This window comes from Anomaloglossus baeobatrachus, chromosome 6 (assembly GCF_048569485.1).
Source record: "Anomaloglossus baeobatrachus isolate aAnoBae1 chromosome 6, aAnoBae1.hap1, whole genome shotgun sequence".
NCBI lineage: Eukaryota > Metazoa > Chordata > Amphibia > Anura > Aromobatidae > Anomaloglossus > Anomaloglossus baeobatrachus.
Genome location: NC_134358.1, coordinates 134,589,272 through 134,602,979, shown reverse-complemented (window position 1 = coordinate 134,602,979; position 13,708 = coordinate 134,589,272). Strand labels below are relative to the sequence as shown.

General features: G+C 42.0%; 1 protein-coding gene across 5 annotated transcripts in view; it reads left to right on the top strand.

The window, feature by feature from the left end:
* Positions 1 to 13,708, top strand: part of LYN (LYN proto-oncogene, Src family tyrosine kinase) — a 133,330-nt gene that overhangs the window by 86,314 nt on the left and 33,308 nt on the right. For all 5 annotated transcript variants that reach the window (XM_075353258.1, XM_075353261.1, XM_075353260.1 and 2 more), the window contains exons 3-8: positions 3,468 to 3,510; positions 3,606 to 3,711; positions 4,377 to 4,475; positions 4,554 to 4,657; positions 6,065 to 6,214; positions 6,742 to 6,894. In XM_075353258.1, the coding sequence (XP_075209373.1) occupies positions 3,468 to 3,510; positions 3,606 to 3,711; positions 4,377 to 4,475; positions 4,554 to 4,657; positions 6,065 to 6,214; positions 6,742 to 6,894 (655 nt within the window). The remainder of the gene's footprint in view (positions 1 to 3,467; positions 3,511 to 3,605; positions 3,712 to 4,376; positions 4,476 to 4,553; positions 4,658 to 6,064; positions 6,215 to 6,741; positions 6,895 to 13,708) is intronic.

Here is a 13,708-nt window from a genome sequence, read left to right as displayed (position 1 = left end):
TTGCCCAGTCTGTTTGACATTCACCACTATTTTATATATAGACTGTTAAAAAAAGATGTCGGTGGTAAAGCTGCTGCACAAACACGTCCAGAGACATCAGAAAAGTCGCTTCAGGAAAAACACCAACTGCGTTGTCCTGAAGTGTCTTCTGCTTAAAAAATGCTGCAGGTACACTGTCATCTATAAGACGCCATGTGCACATATCGTAAAGCCTTGGGTCAGAGAGTATGGGCAGATACGTCAGCTCTACTTTGGCTGTGTTTGATAATTAAAACTATTTTTGTTACCAAATGAACATTGTGAGGAAGACTGATGACATTAGGCAGCCAATACATGGGATCTCAGATGGCCATTTTCGGCCATCTTGTCGTTTACTGGTTTGTCTGTGAAGGTTATGGTTTTTCATCTGCTGTTATTCGGTTTGGAGCTTCTACTGATGGCAGATCAGTCTCCTCAGCAATATATTAGGGTCTATTAACACAGCAAGTACAAAACCTGGACCCAAAATACATGCTGGGACTATAGAATGTGATGAACTTCTTGACACCGGTATAGTGGCAGAAATCTAGAAGTCAAGTTATTGCTTACCCTGCTACATTCTTCATTAGTGTATCTACAGAGTTATCGGGAACATATAATTGTGTGTTCCCTTTGTGAATATTACCGGCATTGGGTTTGGTATGTGGTCTGGTTAGGTGTGAGCAGACATTTAACTTTCAGGGTACTTTCCACAGATCATCTGCCATTATCTAAGCATTATAATTTAGAGTATTCATCAGAATTAGGTGTAAAATGTAATTAAAGAGAATCTGTCAGCACCATGAGATAGGAACAAAGACCCTGATTCCAGCGATATATCACTTGGTATACTGGGAACAGCAGTTTTCTCTGTTGCAGATATTGGGGGCCGCATGGTGGCTCAGTGGTTAGCACTGGAGTCTTGCAGGAGTTTTTATGTTCTCCCCATGTTTGCGTGGGTTTCCTTCGGGGTCTCCGGTTTCCTCCCACACTCCAAAAACATATTGATAGGGACCTTAGATTGTGAGTCCCAATGAGGGACAGTGTTGCCAATGTATGCAAAGTGCTATGGAATCAATAGCGCTATATAAGTGAATAAATAATATTATATCAATATATAACCCTGTCCACACCACAGATTTCTTGTATGGTGAAAGAGAGCTGTAAATTTGTGCTTGGGGTAAGGTTGGACTAGGAGGCTTGAGGCAGCTTGCCCTGTAAAGATAATCTTCTGCTGATAAAACACAGATTTTATTTAAACTGCAAAACAGCCCAGTAAGTGACACATTGCTCTTATCAGGGTCTCTACTCCTACATTATGGTGCTTGCATATTATATAGCAAAAAACCTGGTGACAAATTTTATTGAATGCCTTTAAGAGCAGTCCTAGTCAGGAATGCCAATTTATTACTTCATTCATATGGAAAATGAATACCATAAAGAGGGCCATGTGTAAAATGCTGGGGCGATAGAAGTAAGGATAGGGGATTATAAAGTGGCATGCAAAAGTTGGGGCACTCCTGGTCACAATTACTGTTATTGTGAGCAGTTAAGCAAGTTGAAGATGAAAGTTAAAGAGGACACATTTGCGTTGTATTTTAGGCAAAAAAAAATTACAATATTTAAATCTTTTATATTTTAAAAATTGCAAAAATGAAATGGGCCAATTCAAAAGTTTGGACGCATTTGGGGATTTGTGTGCTCAGATAACTTTGACCAAGATTTCAGACCTTAATTAGTCTGTAGGCTTATCACTTGTTCCCCTTTATCATTAGGAAATGCCAGGTGATGCAAATTTCACAGCTTTATAAAAACCCAGTCTCATCTAACCTTGTGCCAAGAAACAGCAGCCATGGGTTCTTCTAAGCAGCTGCCTAGCACTCTGAAAATGAAAATAGTGGAGGCTCACAAAGCAGAAGAAGGCTCTAAGAAGATAGCAAAGCATTTTTAAGTTGCTCTTTCCTCAATTTGAAATGTAATTAAGAAATGGCAGTTTACAGGAACAGTGGAGGTCAAGATAAGGTCTAAAAGACCAAGCAACATTTCTGTGAGAGCTGCTCGTAGAATTGCTAGAGAGGCAAATAAGAATCCCAGCTCAACTATAAAAGACCTTCAGGAAGATTTAGCAGACTCTGAAGTTGTGGTAAATTATTCTACTGTTCAGAGACACCTGCACAAATATGGCCTTGATGGAAGAGTCATCAGAAAAAACCTGTCCTGCATCCTCCCCATAAAATTCAGCATCAGAAGTATGCGAGAGAACATCTAAACAAGCCTGATTCATTTTAGATTCAAGTCCTGTGGACCAGTGAGTTTAAAATAGAACTCTTTGGTTACAAAAATCAAAGGTATATGAGGAAAAAAAAGGGCACAGAATTTCAGGAATATAGCATATCACCAACCATTTTACCATGGGGTGGATCAATCATGCGTTGGGGTTAAATTGCCGGCAATGGCATGGAGAACATTTCACAGGTAAAGGGAAGAATGTATTTAATGACATTTCAACAAATTCTTGATGGAAACTTAGCACCATCTGTAACAAAGCTGAAGTTGAAAAGACAATGGCTTCTACAAATGGATAATGATCCTAAACACATGTCAAAATCCACAATACACTACCTCAGAAGGTGCAAGCTGAAGATTTTACAATGACCTTCATCGTCCCCTGATCTGAACATCATTCAAAATCTGTGGCTAGACCTCAAAAGAACAGTGAATGCAAGATGACCCAGTAATCTCACAGAACTGGAAGACTTTTCAAAGGAAGAATGGACGATAATCCCTCAAACAAGATTTGAAAGACTTGACTTCTACAAAAAAAATGTTTACAAGCTGTGATACTTGTCAAGAGGGTACTATTAGGTACTAACCATAAGTAGACAAATGGTGCCAGTCCAGATCAGTGAGGGCCAGGTAAACCCACACCTGCCAACCGTCCTGGATTCAGCGGGACTGTCCCGATTTGGGGGTTCTCTCCCGCAGGTACTAACCATGCTGGGCACCCAATCTTTTGCATTGGCCCATTTTCCTTTTTTCTTTAATTAAACATTGTAAAAGATGAAAATTATTTTTGTTGTTGCTTATAATACAAAGGAAATGTGTCATCTTTAGCTTTTAAAGATCATTTCATCTTCAACTTGCTTAACAGTTCACAAATTTCTGCATGCCACTGTAGCTATGGGGATAATGAATAACAGGAATATTTGGATTGCCCCTTCTTATAACCTGAAATATAGAAAAACACAACAGTCTTTCCCCACTCCGGTGTTAGCAGTTAGTTTTCAGCATGGGATACCCTTTTGGATTTGTGCTTTTTCCTAAATCTTGGCCTGTTTTTGGTGGATTGGGTTACTAACTAGCTATTCCTTTCTAATGGTCTCCATGTATTGTAAAAGCCATACCATTGTCCTTTGTCCCATAGTTACAATGTTGAATTTCCTTTCTAGCCACAACGTGCTGGAAGCCTATTACCTGGGCAAAGGATTGCAGGTAAGGTTGTGCGTTTTACCTAAACCTACAATAACCACAGTCCCATGTATTCATCTGCCGCATGTAATACAATTCTCTTATTTCATTCATATCAGAAGCGGAGGAGTCTGGGAATTTAGTAGTAGCTTTATATCCATATCAAGGGATCCATCAAGATGACTTGTCTTTCAAGAAGGGAGAAAAATTGAGAGTACTTGAAGAGTAAGTGCTATTAATGATAGAGGTATTTGCAGATTAATAGCATCGCATTTTCAGGGGTTTTTGTAGGTTAAAATTTAGTGTAGAGAATATTGGGGGAATATTTCTAAAATAAAAACAGTGTTTAGAAGCTGAGAACAGTTAAATAAGTCCATTAAATTAAAGTGGATGCGGAAAATTAGCATTGCATCAAATTTGGGGCAATATATGCAATTTTGGACTAGGTCCCCCTTTCCATCGTTTTGATGTTTGGTGGGGTTTTTTTGTTTTGTAAAATTGTAATTTTTCATTTAATGAAGGTTATGGGTTAAGATTCTGGTGCAGTTTAGAGGGATGGAGCTGGGATGTTTCTGAATGGTGCCAGAACAAGGAACATGAAGCTTAAAAAGATGAGAATTCCTGTTTTATTTGGCTTCATGCCTTCTAAATACACAATCCTCATAACGAAACCAGTTCACCTGGGCCAAAAAAGCCATACAATATTATTGTCATAGCCGGCACCAGGCAAACAACGCTTGGCGTTACTACTTGGATGTTTTTTTTCGAAAATGTCTCCTTGTTGTTAGTTCATCTGTATGTTTGCTGCAAGGCAATAAGGTCTATGTTTTTTTGCTTTTTTGTCTTTATTTGTCACTTTTTCATATCTGCGTATATGGTAATTCTTACAGGCATGGAGAATGGTGGAAAGCAAAGTCCTTATCTACAAAAAAAGAAGGGTACATACCAAGCAACTACGTGGCCAAGGTTAACACATTAGAAACAGAAGAGTAAGTTCTGCAGATTTGTGTTACTTATTGTTTCTTATTGATCAGCTTCAGATGCTGAATTTGCCATATATTTTCCAGATGGTTTTTCAAAGATATAACAAGAAAAGATGCGGAAAGACAGCTGTTAGCACCGGGGAATGCTGCTGGAGCTTTTCTCATCAGAGAGAGTGAAACCCTCAAAGGTAACTCCGGTGACCATTCACAGTACCAGTACCAGTAAGCACCCATATGGTGACTCAAATGGTTGGCTCCATGACTTTCCAGACCTCCACTCTGTAGATCAAATCAGACAAATCACAAAATCTGCTCAGAGTTAGTGTTTTCTGGAAGTTTGGACTAATTTGTTACGACAAGTACTTGGGGATCCTTCCACACACTATACATACTGTACATATAGGAATTTGTAACTCTACTAGGAATTGTGACCCCCCCCAATCGGGGCAGTGTCTGATGACCATGTTAGTGGAGCGCTGTGGTACTTCCAGTCATGTAGCATCGTAGCTGGTGGGTGACCACATACTTGGTATTGAGCTATTACAGATTTCCTCTTATTACAGGTCATTCATTATTCCTCTCTCTCCTATTAGCTACTCTACCATTAAAGGAAAGCTGTCTTCAGAAAATGGCCTATCGTTTAAATGAAGTTTTTGTGTTAAATGTATATACATATAGTTTTTTGAGGGGAACGAGGGGAATGGTCAACCAGTGATAAGGAGTCTACTGAAAACTGTTTCTGAAAGGACAGGTAAAGAGTTGAATGGACCCATAGAAATTTTAGGTTCAGCTGGACTTTAGATTAAGTTATTTTCTGGACCCGGACCGGACCTGACCTAAACCCCAATGGAAGTCACTGATTGGGTTGTTCGGGTCTCCACCCATATACAGCCAGCCATAAACAGATCACTTCTGGTGGAGGGAGGGTTGTACACACTATATCCGACACTGCATGCGGCTCGCAGTGGGCTGAGCAATGGGTGTACCCGACCACAGTAATGCTCGATTGAGTGGTTAGCATACGTAAAGCACCTGAACTGTGAACTCAGACACTGATTTTTTTAGTGTCGTCCGTGTTGGGTACGAACACCGAACTTTACGGTTTGGGCTCATTCATCTCTAGACAAGAATTATGAGTCTAAAAGTCAGTATCCATTGTGAAAATTGCAAGATTAGTAATTTAACTTTTTTTTTAACTTATTTTATATCCTCACTATAGATGGGCGAATAGTAACTATTTGTGTTTGGATTATTTGTTACAAATCCTAAAGTGCTATTCCGGTATTCGTCACAAATAACAAACCTAATGCAAGTCAGTAGGGAACCCCAGCATTTTTCTTGCCTTGGTAAATAATGGAATAGTACTCGGTAGTCAGTGAGCATTATCCGAACTATTAGCCCATCACTAATCCTCACTTGACTTTGTAAAAATTTGCAGCCCATTTCCTTGCAGTAAAGCACAAGATGCATCTTAGAACACTAAATTTCATATTATCATGTCCGCCACATCAATAAGATCAGGTCTGTTGTTGATCATTTGTGACCTACTGTTATCCTGCTAACTCAATGTCAACCCATAATTGTCTCCTCATCAGGCAGCTACTCCTTGTCAATAAGGGATATTAGTGCAGATTCCGGGGATGTCATCAAGCACTACAAGATCAGGACCCTTGACAATGGCGGATTTTACATTTCTCCCAGGATTACTTTCCCGTGCATCAGTGACATGATCCAGCATTACCAAAGTAAGTGGCTTATGATCTGGTCTTATGTGAACTTGTTTTTATTATGTTTAGCGCTTTTTCACATGTAAAGCGCCATGAAAAAATATAAAATAATGTGACTCATGCGGTAAAGCTGGTTTATGGTTCTTAACACAGTTTAATATAGAACCACTTTGGAAGTGTTTCGATTTGTAGATGTCCGCTCTGCTCTTTCACACCCAGAGTACAGACCTGTCATTTTTGTCTTTTCACTTCTATACTGTCGTGTAGAATATTAAGTATATCATGTCACCAACTTCCCTGATCTCTATCTCTTGACCTTTTAGTCAAGTTTAGCTAAAGATCCTTAAACCTCGGTATATATATATATATAATCAGTCATTTAATGTCACAAGAAAGGCCCAACTTGTCAGGACCATGATGTTTGTTTGTTTTTTAGCACAGTGTTCTTTAAAATTTTCCAGCTTCATGCGTCTTTTCCTCTTTCAAATATTTTCTGTATTTTATAGTGCCTTGATTTTTGAACAATTGTCTATTTGATGCTTTAGAACAAGCAGACGGCCTCTGCAGGAAATTGGAGAAACCCTGTTATAGTCCCAAACCACAAAAGCCATGGGATAAAGACGCTTGGGAGATTCCAAGAGAGTCCATTAAACTAGTGAGGAAACTTGGAGCTGGACAGTTTGGTGAAGTCTGGATGGGTGAGTATGCAAACATATTTTAAAATGCTTACAAAAACTAAAAAAAAAGATATAAAAATCCAGTATTGCTAAAAGTAACGACATGGCCAAGGACCATAGTCAGAGAGCAGACAAGTCCAGCTCAGACTCCAGATAACCGTTCCCAGTTACACTTTAGGTGATTGATAGATCTCTTGCTATGGGAGAGACCTGTCAATCACCTGCAGCGGAGGGAAGGTCGGCCAGGGGTGTAGACAGATTAGTCTGATCTCTGGCTGGATCTTTAAAGTATATTTTCTCTAAAACATCTGATTATTTCACAGATAGATAACTGCACTCATGCAGCCTGGCTCTGATTTATGCTGTCCGTGGTTTGGACAGCATGAATTGGGTGACCGCTTCCCTTTAATGAATGCTGCTGTCAGATCCTAAGGGCTGTACAGTATGTACATGCTGATTGCATCCACCTAAAAGTATTCAGGGGTTTTGATCTTTTTCTACTTTCTTCAGGGTCATTTGATTGTATAGTAGGAATTAAAGGAATGGAGAATAAAAATGTTAATAATAACCAATAAACCTCTATCCACTACACACATCAAAAATGTTCAGTTCAGAATGGCAGCTGTGGTGGAGGAACATGTGACCAGACCTGTCTAAGCCGCCTCCAGTTTAAAACGCTACATATGGGAAATCTGCTTTCCAGTTGCAGAAGCTTGATAGACCGGTGTGGTGAAACGCTCATCCACTGGCAATTGTATTGAGAATAGGAAAGATGTGCTGGCTTTGAGACCGCTGCACTAACAAATGGAGAGCGCGTCCTAAGGAGGAGATGGCCACTAAACCTGTAATACTTTTACATTAGTAAGTACTACTAAACTAGTCCCCAATTCATCTGTAAAGATGAATATAAAGTGGCCAACTTCCTTAAAGTTTACAAATTCAGCATCAGTTTTGTGACCAGCCCAAAATCCAATGGAGTATGGTGATAAACATATCAATGTGATAGAATTAGAGTGAAATACAAATGGTAAAAGACAAATATCCTATATTTACCCCAATTCGGTGTACTTGATCACTGTACTGGTTCTTTTGGAGGACTGTGAGGCCACTTTCACATGCTCGTATATTACAGTGCCTTGCAAAAGTATTCGGCCGCCTTGAATTTTTCAACCTTTTCCCACATTTCAGGCTTCAAACATAAAGATAAAAAAATTTAATCTTATGGTGAAGAATCAACAACAAGTGGGACACAACTGTGGAGCTGAACGATATTTATTGCTTATTTTAAATTTTTGTAAAAAATAAATAACTGAAAATTGGGGCGTGCAATATTATTCGGCCCCTTTACTTTCAGTGCAGCAAACTCACTCCAGATGTTCATTGAGAATCTCTGAATGTTCCAATGTTGTCGTAAATGACTGATGATGATAAATATAAGCCACCTGTGTGTAATCAAGTCTCCGTATAAATGCACTTGCTCTCTGATAGTCTCAGTGTTCTGTTTAAAGCGCAGAGAGCATCATGAAGACCAAGGAACACAACAGGCAGGTCCGTGATACTGTTGTGGAGAAGTTTAAAGCTAGATTTGGTTTCCAAAATTTTAAACATCCCAAGAAGCACACTGTGCAAGCGATCATATTGAAATGGAAGGAGTATCATACCACTGCAAATCTACCAAGACCCGACTGTCCCTCAAAAATTTCATGTCAAACAAGGAGAAGACTGCTCAGAGATGCAGCTAAGAGACCCATGATCACTCTTGATAAACTGCAGAAATCTATAGCTGAGGTCGAAGAGTCTGTCCATAGGACAACAATCAGTCGTACACTGCACAAATCTGGCCTTTATGGAAGAGTGGCAAGAAGAAAGCCATTTCTCAAAGATATCCATAAAAAGTGTTATTTAAAGTTTTCCACAAGCCACCTAATATGTGGAAGAAGGTGCTCTGGTCAGATGAAACCAAAATCAAACTTTTTGGGCACAATGCCAAACGATATGTTTGGCATAAAAGCAACACAGCTCATCACGCTGAACACACCATCCCCACTGTCAAACATGGTGGTGGCAGCATAATGGTTTGGGCCTGCTTTGCTTCAGCAGGGACAGGGAAGATGGTTGAAATTGATGGGAAGATGGATGGAGACAAATATAGGACCATTCTTGGAAAGAGCTGAAAACTGCTGTTCACAAACGCTCTCCATCCACCTCACTTAGCTTGAGCTATTTGCAAAGGAAGAATGGGCAAAAATTTCAGTCTCTCGATGTGCAAAACTGATAGACACATACCCCAAGCGACTTGCAGCTGTAATCGCAGCAAAAGGTGGCGCTACAAAGTATTGCCTTAAAGGAGCCAAATAATATTGCATGCCCCACTTTTCAGTTATTTATTTTTTTAAAAAAAGTTTAAAATGGGAGCTAGCCGATGGCACACTGAGACGCTGTAAGAAGGAGCTCCCACATACCAGCGGTGAATTCTCACACTTCAAAGGCACTCACCGGGTCCAGGATCAGTAATGGCACGCAGGAGAGGACGGGGGACGAGTGTACAGACTCCAGAGGGGGAAGGTACAGATATCACCCGCTTTTTCGGGACCTCAGCCTCCCAGCCTGATACCTCTGCTCTCTCCAACATGGCGCCGGCAGACACTGAGGCAGGAGATAACGCTCAGCAAACATGCAGTGGAGCGACCTCACTGTCTCCTCACATAACAGCAGCCAGCTCAGCCATAAACATAGATAAGGCACAGCAGGACACTACAGAACGGAGTGTTGAAAACCCCCTGTCCCAGCCACAAAAGCGACTGCCAGATAAACTGCAGGTAGAGCAGGGCCCCAGCTCTGTGATACAGCAGACCCCAGCAGCCATGGGATGCAGATCTGTGACACCCGGAGAGGAGCCTGTAATACCACAACAACAGCACACATCACCTAAAGAACAAAGACTCCCCACCTCCAACACCTCCACCCGCAGAAACAAGGGAGAGAAGAATAAATCAGACCAGACACAGGAGCAAGAAGAAGATTGGGATTGGAAAGCACATATCAGATCAATTCCAACCAGGCAGGAAATGGACTCTTTGCTGGGGAAACTGAGGGAATCCCATAAGCAAGACATGGCCTCTATACAATCAGAAATCAAACAAATTGGCCAGCGTGTAGCAGCTACAGAAGAGGTGCAGGAACAGGTATTTTCCCATATAGAATCACATCAACAAGTCCTATCAGAGCACACGGCCCAGATACAGGACATTCTGACCCACTTAGACGATATTGAAAACAGACATCGCCGTAATAACTTAAGAATTAGAGGTCTCACAGAAGCAGTGGCACCACCACAGCTGGATGAATGGGCACAAAAATTCTTTACCCGTCTCCTCCAACGCGACCCAGAACAACGCATAGAACTGGACCGCATCCACAGATCCCTAGGCCCCAAATCTCCTGATCCGGCCAGACCAAGAGATGTGATATGTCGGGTCCACTTCTATAAAGAAAAGGAGGCCATACTACAAAGATGCAGAGAGAAAGGAGCGGGTACATATAAAGGGACACCTCTGATTGTCCTACCAGACCTAGCACGGAGGACACTGCAACTACGCAAGGCCTTAAGACCACTACTCCAATCCCTCAAAGATAAGGATGTTCCATATCGCTGGGGATATCCGTTCCAACTCACAGCAAAGAAAAATGGGAAGTCGGCGGTCTTCCGGTCCTTGGGAGACCTCCCCAACTTCCTAGGGACTTTTGAACTGCCTATGATCAGCCTGCCAGATTGGCCAACCCCGGGGGGCCCTGCACCCTTACCACCAAGAGAGCACTGGCGACAAGTCCAGAAGAGAAGGGGTGGAGGATCCCCCCGTGATATACACCGCTGAATATCGCTGACCATCCAAAGAAAAGGACAAAAACTTCTTGGAAAACCAGGAGGCGAGATATAAATTGATTGTATTGGACTGCTTACCTGTTCATAGAGCGTCATGTATCAGTATCTTCTCTCCTCACGCTTACTTTCCTAGTCCCCCCCCCTTTTTTTTTTTTTTTTTTTTTTTTTTTTTTTTTTTTTTTTTTTTTTTTTCTTCTTTTCTTCTCTTTCCTTCTCTCTCTCCCTACTCCCCTCCACTCGCCCCCTCTCCCCTCCCCTTATACCTCTTCCTTCGTATCATTCCCACCTTGCGTCTTCCTCTTCACACACCTTCTATGAGCGCACTACTTCCTACAAACTAACTCTACTCAACCCATTTTCCCTCCCCAGCACACATACTTACAAAGGACACATGCCCTACACTAATTTCTACCTCCTTCCTCTCCCCCCCTCTTAGACATGCTCTCTACATACACCACTCCATACGCCTCCTACACTCCGTCCTCCCACTTCTCCCCACGTCCTTCCCCCTGGTCCTTTGCCCTACACCACTTCATATTTATTTTATTTTTTTTTATTTTTTTTTTATTGTCTCACTCAATCTGTTGCTCCCCCTTTCATTCTTTACATCTGGATCTGATACTGAGCTCTGGTTTAATGGCATTTTATATTGAGTTGATAGCCTCGTGTTCTCCTCCCGATGTGCGATCCATACCCAAAACACACCAAGTAATTGGGGGTGTGGGGGAGGGGAATGGAAAAGTGATTAATCACTACTAGACTGTATACGTTGATTGTTATTCATATTACTTGTGGGCGTTCGCCGCAGAAGGGAGTTCCTGAAAGACCGTAGGCTTTCCCGCACCTCTATTAGGGACGTGGCAGAGTGCCACATTAGACAATAGTCTACCAGTAGATACCTAAGATCAGTAGGCACCCTAGTCCTACTTAGCTTATCTAATTTTACCTTTCACCACTATCTTATCTCTGCTCTTTCTCTTCTCCCCTTGGTTTTCCCTATACCCTGCCTACCCTTTTCTGTGATGTCGCACCTCACCTTTTGCACTTACAATACTAAAGGCTTAAATAAACCCGAAAAGAGAAGTCAGATCCTATATCGCCTGCACAGGAAGGGAGTTAAAATAGCCCTATTTCAAGAGACACACTTCATAGCCTCCAACACTCCCAACTGTAAAACCAAGAATTACCCGACATGGTTCCATGGCCCACACCCCAACAAGAAGGCATGTGGGGTTTCCATTGCTTTTCACAAGACATTCCAGCCAACAGTTCTCGACACGCTCACTAGCCCGGAGGGACGCTGGCTATTTCTTAAAATATCTTTCCTGAATAATACTTATACAATCGCTAACATCTATTTCCCAAATCAGGACCAGGTATCCTTTGGAGTGGAGACTCTGGAGAAGCTGGCAGAGTTTGCGGGTGGCACCTGTATCATCTTGGGAGGAGACTTCAACCTTGTGCTGGATCCAGCCATGGATTCGTCCTCTGGTAGGTCTGCAATCCCCTCCTCGGCACTACGCAGATTAAAACGAGAACTAACATCCCTTAAACTAGTCGATCTTTGGAGGGTCTTACATCCCGGAGTCAGAGACTACAGTTTTCATTCCACAGTTCATAATAGCTACACCAGACTAGACCACATTTTCATATCCCACGACCTGCTAGACAAATCCCCGGGTTGTTCAATGGATGTTTTTCTCTGGTCGGACCACGCACCAGTATATGGGGAAATTGGGGTGAGAGATATGGGGGGGGTGGGACACACATGGAGACTGAACGACAACCTGCTCAAGAATGAGCAATGCCTGGAGGATATTCATAAAACCATTGCAAACTTCAAAATAGATCATATGGCAGATCCCACACCTGCCCCGGTCAAATGGGAAGCGTTGAAATGTATGATCAGGGGGGTCTGCATATCCCATGGATCAAGAATTAAAAAAGAAAGTGCAAGGGAACTAAAAGAACTGTTAGCACAACTAGGCCATAAAGAAACGATAAACAAAACCAAATCCAGTGACACCATTAAAACGGAAATTTCTACTATCCGCCACCAAATATTATCTATCCTTGACCGAAAATCACTGTGTATCAGAGATAAATTTCGTAGGAATATCTTTGAGTTTGGAGATAAAAGTGGACGATTGTTAGCCAGGACCCTTCACCCCAAACAGGCACAAACCCCAATATTAGCGTTAAACTCACAGACAGGTACCCAGATACATTCCACCCCTGACATATTAGAAGAATTCAGAAACTACTATACAAAACTTTATAACATCCCATCCCCACATACCCCATCATCTGATGCGAGACATCGCGACATTTGGGAATACTTAAACAAATATGCCCCAGACCCCCTTGAAGATGCGGTAGCTGAAGACATAGACGAGGATTTCTCAGACACAGAGCTAAGCGATGCCATTAAAACCCTTAAAGTGGGTAAAAGCCCTGGTCCTGATGGGTTCACCCCCCGGTTTTACAAAATATGTGGAGGGGCCTGCAGCCCTATAATGCTGAAAGCCTTCAATTCCATAACCAACACATGCCAGTTCCCTAAACAGACACTCCAAGCCCGAATAACTGTAATCCCCAAGCCTGGCAGGGACCCACTGACCTGCTCTAATTACAGACCTATCTCACTAATAAATGTGGATATTAAATTGTACTCTAAAATGATAGCCCTGAGACTAGGCCCCCTCATACCCAAACTAATCCACAAAGACCAGGTGGGATTTGTCCCAGGGAGGGAGGCACGGGACAACACTATTAGAACCCTGTCCCTAGTGGCCCAGGCACGTCAGCGTCAAATCCCAATGTGCCTCTTGACAGTAGATGCCGAAAAGGCATTTGACAGAGTCCATTGGTTTTTTTTAGAAGCCACGATGCAGGCAATCGGCGTCCGTTCGCGCTTACTACAATGGATAAAAGCATTATATCACGAACCAA